General features: G+C 46.7%; 1 protein-coding gene across 1 annotated transcript in view; it reads left to right on the forward strand.

Annotated features, from left to right (window-relative positions):
* The first annotated feature begins 6 nt into the window (after positions 1-6).
* Positions 7-7,951, forward strand: part of LOC119276112 — a 23,315-nt gene continuing 15,370 nt past the window's right edge. Inside the window, exons 1-4 of the mRNA XM_037557100.1 lie at positions 7-24; positions 136-198; positions 817-1,428; positions 2,160-2,294. Of these exons, the coding sequence (XP_037412997.1) occupies positions 148-198; positions 817-1,428; positions 2,160-2,294 (798 nt within the window). The 5' untranslated portion in view covers positions 7-24; positions 136-147. The remainder of the gene's footprint in view (positions 25-135; positions 199-816; positions 1,429-2,159; positions 2,295-7,951) is intronic.

The raw sequence follows: 7,951 nt of genomic DNA on the forward strand, positions 1-7,951 counted from the left end.
TACGAGGGCAACATCTACAAGCTCGTAAGCTGCCACCGTGCTACTTTTCTCGTCCTTTGAGCTTTAGGGGTTTTAGGGTTTTGGAGGCACTCAACTTTTATGCTTTCCGGTGGGTGATTGTGGTGGCTTGTGCAGGAGGATTCGGCGATGTTCTCGCCTGATCTGGAGAACGACAAGCCCTATGTCGGCATCATCAAGGTATGTGATTACGGACCCAATGTTACGACTTGTGAGTTGTGACCCTTGAGGATATTAGTACTTTGGCATGTGTCTTATAAAATATTTCTGGTCACAGCTTAGTTTACACACACAAATTATGTACGATGTTTTCCGCATAACGAAATACAGAAAATTGTGTGTGATAAAATTGTTCAGTTTTGCATAGATTGCTGAACTATTTTTCTTAATTATAGTTGAGCAATCGTTCCTTGCTGATAGAGTGATAGGTTAACCTTGATTCCATCCTTCTAGGCTCAGTTTTGCTCTAGGCCCTTGGTTCTTGGCCTCTAGCCTTCTAGACATCATGTTGGCTCGCTGGCTGGCTGCACTATTTACTTGTAAAGTTGTTCCCATAGTTCAACAGTGTATGCCATGATTTTTATCAAGCAGCTTCTTGTGAAGCCTATCTTACGTTCTATGGCTGGAGCCATTGTCTATTTTGTGTACATGCTGAGCTAAAGTTCCCATCTATTTTGAGCTGCATGAATGTGTTTCTGTTCTAATGTTCCTTATTTATTTCACTTAATTCCATTATCTTGGCCTACTTGCTATAGTATTTATTTCTCAATAGCAAAGTATATTATTGTCTTGCGACAGGGTATAATTGAAGTTGATGGGAGCTTATCCGTAAGTGCTCAGTGGTTTTATAGACCAGAAGAAGCCGAGAAAGAGGGTGGTGACCCAAGGGAGTTATTTTATAGTTTTCATATTGATGAAGTGCCAGCAGAGTCAGTTATGCACATGTGTGTGGTCCATTTCATTCCTGAGCACAAGCAGGTGCCAAGTAAAAAGGAACACCCTGGATTCATTGTCCAACAGGTGTATGACCACAGAGAGGAGAAGATGTATAAAATAACGGATAAGGACTATGAGGATGACAAGCAGCATCAGATTGATCTCCTTATTATGAAAACAATAGACCGTATTGGGAGGCTTCCAGATCGTGATCCTGAAGATATACCTGGTGACAACACTGATAAATTATCAAGACGAGGCTTGCGGAAGAGACCTCTGAAGCCTAAAGATGTTCCAAGAGATGCTTCTACAGGCATATCTGAGCAATTCAGAAGAGAAGATACACCCGTGAATGATAATCTGAAGTATTTTGCCATCCTTGTCAGACATGAAGTGATTACTGGTAACCAGTATCGTGATTGGTGGCTTGATAAATTTGTAGACACTATTCTGGCACTCCCTCATTCAAGAAATGTAAGTTGTACTTGCCATCTGTCCCCAAACGTAATTCCTTTCTTTGGGTACTTTTTTGCTCAATTCTCCCTGTTACACCCCCATGATAATTACTCTGATGAACAAATTGTACATGTTTGAACAAGGTTTGAGGCCTTGGCCTCTGAAGCATGCAGTGTAAATGGTCTGTCATGTTATACTCTGTTATATCTTCATTGGTCAATAACTGCGCAGTATGACTTCCTTCTTTTACTATGCATATTAGTAACTGCATATAAATACCTAGCATGTCCAGCTAAGCTATACAACTAAAACCGAAGGGGCGGGTACGTCCTCACTCCTCAGTACCCTTCGTGTTGGTACTCGTCAAGCCTCTACTTTAAATGGTTATTGTTGGATCATAGGCCCTTTAGTCCCTTTTAGCAGTGGCGTTCACAAATTACATGGTCATGGATTAGAAACTTGGGTTAACTAGATTGAGACACCTGATGCGCTAGGCATAAAACAAAGTAATCTGTGTTAAAATATGAACTGTTAGTTCCACACGTCTTGCTTTGATTCATTTTGGCATGCTAAACATACGTGCATGCTTTAGTCTACACTTCATTGTTGAGGAAGTAGTGCATATTTGTATATATATTGCCTTATGAAAAGATATATATGTTTCCGAAGCCTTCTAGGTTCTTTGATTTGTTCTGTTCTCTTGCCTCCTTACTTAGATGATTTGCCTTGTGACGATCTTCTATTTCCAGGATAATGAAAATTCTTATGCACCTAATGAGGTTGTTCCAATAATAGCCTCCTTAGAAAGATCAACGTTTGAAGCTCTTCATGCAGACTACCATAAGTATAACCAGAAAATGAGAACATTATTGTTCAATATCAAGGTATGGTTTTATCCATAGCCACTTTTGGGCTTATGTTCTTGGGAACATCTAAATCATATGCCTTTGGATAATTGTAATGTTAACTCATTAGGTTATACTGCATAATGGAACTCGAGTAATAGTTGTGATCAGCCCATGAGCATTGATAGTTTGCTGGTATCGATATGCATATCAATGTGCACGAGCATCTTATATGTGCTCAAGCATGGCACTAAGCATGCTTCAACATATATTGATATCACCAAGTGCCAAGATGGTTATATATTGGAAAACAAAATATATAAATAAATTTCAGGTTATTCAAGTTGGAATCTTGTCCCACTGAACATTATTGTTTATTTTGAACTGTCCTCTGATTCCTTGGTGCAGTGGTAAAGCTGCTGCCTTGTGACCATGAGGTCACGGGTTCAAGTCCTGGAAACAGCCTCTTACAGAAATGTAGGGAAAGGCTGCGTACAATAGACCCGAAGTGGTCGCGCAAGTGGGAGCTACATGCACCGGGCTGCCCTTTTTTTCTTTTTGAAATCTATTCCCTCCTTATCATAATATAAGACATTTTTTAATCACGGTACCAAAAAACGTCTTATATTATGATACATGGTAGTATTATATTAATTCACAAGTAACGACGCCTATGTCTTTATTAGTTCGTTACATGTCTCAAATCTATATGCTTTTCTGTTCTCTTTTTTACTGTCATACCTTGCTATGGTTCGAGCAACCGTAGACTGTGTAGAGCTAACTTTTTGTTGACCTTAGCCCCTAGGTTATCAAGTCATGGTCGTTCCATCCACCACTTGCGTTCACCACATCCATAACATTTGCATTTCCTGTACTACAAAGTTCCATTTTTTTGAACAAATTAGGGGTCTAGAAGGACCCCGAAGCTGCATTGACTAGAAAGAAGTAGTACACAACGATTTTACAACAGGACCTTGAACGAAAAGGCAGAACACTAACTGGCCCCTGACTATTACAAAGAGGACCGCAGAAAATTGATGAAGAAAGCAATCGGGTCCCTCGCATCTCCAGCCCGAAACTTGACTCGTCTTCATCGGGGACGGCACCACTTGGTGTGGCGAGCCCTCCATGGCACCACACCATGAACTCCAGGATGAAGCTGCAGTGCCTCCCATCTGGCTCTTGGCCGGGAGGAAGAAGAAAGACCGCCATTCGGTTAGAGGATTTGACGGCGATGGCCGGCATCAACCGCAACAGCGGGAGCCATAGGCCATCCATGGTCTCCGTTGGTGATGAGCTTGAACCCAAACCGAATCTCCATCTTCCCTCTCTTCCTCCTTCACCACCATGGCAACCTTGGAAGCAGAGGAAACAAAGGACCTCCTCTCGATCAGAGGACCGAACGAGCTTATTCGTGGAGTCGCCGGCAACCCACTCCTCGCCAGCAACTGGCATACCAGTGCAGCTAGGACTGCAGCCACCGCTAACCACCAGCCACTGCTCGAACGCGGCAGCGGGACGCTCCATCTCGGCATAGCGCCAGATGCCATAAGGGCAAGACTCAACCTAGACCTAATATGTACAGAGCTCCTCCGTGCTCCTCTCCCTTCTCTTCTCTAGTCGGCATCGCCGCCGGGGAAGATTGGGTGATGTAGGGTGGAAACCCTAGCGGCCGATCTTTCACGATTTGGAGGGGATCCCACGAAAAACACGAAGAACAGAGGGGAAACACGAGGGGAAACACTCAAATCAACGGGAACGATCACACATGTGCTATATCCATGAACATAAAGAGTGATACAAGATCCAAACGCAACAACACATGTGCTATATCCATGAACATAACGAGTGATACAAGATCCAAACGCAACAAAGGACGATACAAGTAGCACAAGGTGAGCAACCTAGTGAGTTGCATCACACAAGGACGATACAAAGAACGATCTTTACCAAATTAAACTTTGCATCAAAGTAGGTTGTCTAGATATGCAACTAGGTGAGCAACCTATATGATGCAACAACAATAAGCACACAAGTAAGCAAAGAATATAACACAATATAGCTTGCACAAGTAAAGGTAAGAGATAACCAAGAGTGGAACCGATGGAGACGAGGATGTGTTACCGAAGTTCCTTCCCTTTGAGGGGAAGTACGTCTCCGTTGGAGCGGTGTGGAGGCACAATGCTCCCCAAGAAGCCACTAGGGCCACCGTATTCTCCTCATGCCCTCACACAATGCGAGATGCCGTGATTCCACTATTGGTGCCCTTGGAGGCGGCGACCGAATCTTTACAAACAAGGTTGGGGCAATCTCCACAACTTAATTGGAGGCTCCCAACGACACCACGAAGCTTTACCACAATTGACTATGGCTCCGCGGTGACCTCAGCCATCTAGGGTGCTCAAACACCCAAGAGTAACAAGATCCGCAAGGGATTAGTGGGGGAATCAAATTTCTCTTGGTGGAAGTGTAGATCGAGGCCTTCTCAACCAATCCCTAGAGAATCAACAAGTTTGATTGGCTAGGGAGAGAGATCGGGTGAAAATGGAGCTTAGAGCATCAATGGAGCTTAGGGGTGGAAGAGGTAGTCAACTTGGGGAAGATGTGACGCCCCCGATTCAATCGTATACTAATCATGCACGCAAATGTGTACGATCAAGATCAGGGACTCACGGGAAGATATCACAACACAACTCTAAAACATAAATAAGTCATACAAGCATCATAATGCAAGCCAGGGGCCTCGAGGGCTCGAATGCAAGTGCTCGATCATAGACAAGTCAGCGGAAGCAACAAATATCTGAGTACAGACATAAGTTAAACAAGTTGCGATAAGATGGTAGCACAAACTGGGATATAGATCGAAAGAGGCGCAGGCCTCCTGCCTGGGATCCTCCTAACTACTCCTGGTCGTCGACAGCGGGCTGCACGTAGTAGTAGGCACCTCCAGAGTAGTAGGGGTCGTCGTCGACGGTGGCGTCTGGCTCCTGGACTTCAGCATCTGGTTGCGACAACCAGAAAGAAAGGAAAAGGAGGAAAAGGGGGGAGAAAGCAACCGTGAGTACTCATCCAAAGTACTCGCAAGCAAGGAACTACACTACATATGCATGGGTATATGTGTAAGGAGGCCATATCAGTGGACTGAACTGCAGAATGCCAGAATAAGAGGGGGATAGCTAATCCTATCGAAAACTACGCTTCTGGCAGCCTCCGTCTTGCAGCATGTAGAAGAGAGTAGACTGAAGTCCTCTAAGTAGCATCTCCAAGTAGCATCTCCAAGTATCATCTCCAAGTAGCATCTCCAGTAGCATCGCATAGCATAATCCTACCCGACGATCCTCTCCTCGTCGCCCTGTAGAAAAGCGATCACCGGGTTGTCTGTGGAACTTGGAAGGGTGTGTTTTATTAAGTATCCGGTTCTAGTTGTCATAAGGTCAAGGTACAACTCCAAGTCGTCCTGTTACCGAAGATCACGGCTATTCGAATAGATTAACTTCCCTGCAGGGGTGCACCAACTTACCCAGCACGCTTGATCCCATTTGGCCGGACACACTTTCCTGGGTCATGCCCGGCCGCGGAAGATCAACACGTCGCAGCCCCACCTAGGCTCAACAGAGAGGCCAGCACGCCGGTTTAAACCTAAGCGCACAGGGGTCTGGGCCCATCGCCCATAGCACACCTGCACGTTGCGTACACGGCCGAAAGCAGAACTAGCCCCCTTAATACAAGAGCAGGCTTACGTTTCAATCCGGCGCGCGCCACTCAGTCGCTGGCGTCACGAAGTTCTTCGGCTGATACCACGACGTCGGGATACCCATAACTACTCCCGCGTAGATGGTTAGTGCGTATAGGCTCGTAGCCAACTCAGATCAAATACCAAGATTTCGTTAAGCGTGTTAAGTATTCGCGAACGCCGAACAGGGCCAGGCCCACCTCTCTCCTAGGCGGTCTCAACCTGCCTTGACGCTCCGCCACAAAGATCCACTCGCGGGTGCTCCACCAGCCGACCCGACTTTAGTTTCCACATGTATCATGTATAAGTATATAGTATATACCCGAGATCACCTCTCGAGTGATCTCGGCCCAATAGTATAACACAGCAGACGGACAAGAATGTAGGGCCACAGATGAAAAATACTAGCATCCTATACTAAGCATATAGGATTGAAGGTAAAGATATCAACAGTAGTAACAAGGACAGGCTATGCATCAGGATAGGTATAACGGAAAGCAGTAACATGCTACACTACTCTAATGCAAGCAGTATAGAGTAGAATGGGCGATATCTGGTGATCAAGGGGGGGGGGCTTGCCTGGTTGCTCTGGCAAGAGAGAGGGGTCGTCAACTCCGTAGTCGAACTGGGCAGCAGCAGCGTCGGTCTCATAGTCTACCGGAGAGAAGAGGGGGAAGAAACAATGAATACCATGTAAACAGATGTATATCGATGCATGACATGACAAGTAACGATGCTAGGCGTGCCCTAATGTGGTATGAGGTGATGCCGGTTAAGGGGGGAAACATCCGGGAAAATATCCCCGAGGTTTCGTGTTTTCGGGCAGCGGAGCTGGAGGGGGAAAGTTGCGAGTTCGATAGGTTAGGGGTGTGTGGCGGACGAACGGACTGCGTATCCGGATTCGTCTCGTCGTTCTGAGCAACTTTCATGTTGAAAATATTTTAATCCGAGTTACGGATTAAAAGATATGATTTTCTAAAGATTTTATTAATTTCTGAAATTTAATTAATTATTTAATTTAATTCAAAAATGGATTTATGACATCAGCATGATGTCATGCTGACGTCAGCAGTCAACAGAGTTGACTTGGTCAACTTGACATGTGGGTCCAGTGGGACCCACCTGTCATTCTCTGTTTAGTTTAATTACAAATTAGCTAATTTAATTACTATTTAATTAACCTAACTAGTTAATTAAATTACTTTAAACCGGGTTAATTAACTTAATTAATTCATTAGATAATTAATTAATTAACAATTAATTTTATTAAATCATTTTTATTTTTATTTATTATTTTTATTTTTAATTCTCTTTAAAAAAACGTTTTGGGGCGGGGCCCGTTTGTCTGTGGCACAGAGGCCTAGCGGGCGGGGCGCTAGCGGATGGAGTCGGCGCGGGCGTCGGGCGCCAGCCCGAATGGGCGCACGGGCGTTATCGGGTGCGGGCGCCGCGCACCCGCATGGAGGCGACGGAGGGCGCCAGCGGGGTCGTGCCCACGATGCGTCCAGGGGAGGGCGTGTGGGCGTGCGGGGAGGGGAACCACGGCAGCGGCTCGCCGGAGTTGCGTTCCGGTGACCACTTGGTCACCCACGAGCATCAGAAGGACGAGCGCGTTGGCGCGCATCGAGTTGGGCTAGTGGTTGGTGCTGTAGGTGGCCGAAAACAAGGCCGATGACGAGGTTCGGCGGTGGCGGGCGTGCAGCAGCAAGGGGGAGCGGGGACCGTCCATGGACGGGCTTGGTCAGAGGGGCGTGGGCGCGAGCGCGCGCTGTAGGCCACGGTCGGGCGCGGCCAAGCGTGGTCCAGGGCGTGCGGGAGCTCGACGGTGGTCCCGTGCGGAGGCAGGTGGCCGCGGGCGGCTCCGGGGTGGGGTCGGGCGCATCCACGATGCGGCGAGCGCAACGGTCGATGGCAGCTGGCGGGAGTCGCGGTGCGCGGCAGCGTGCGCGTGCGGAACGGCGCG

This window comes from Triticum dicoccoides, chromosome 3B, assembly GCF_002162155.2.
Source record: "Triticum dicoccoides isolate Atlit2015 ecotype Zavitan chromosome 3B, WEW_v2.0, whole genome shotgun sequence".
In the NCBI taxonomy this organism is placed as follows: domain Eukaryota; kingdom Viridiplantae; phylum Streptophyta; class Magnoliopsida; order Poales; family Poaceae; genus Triticum; species Triticum dicoccoides.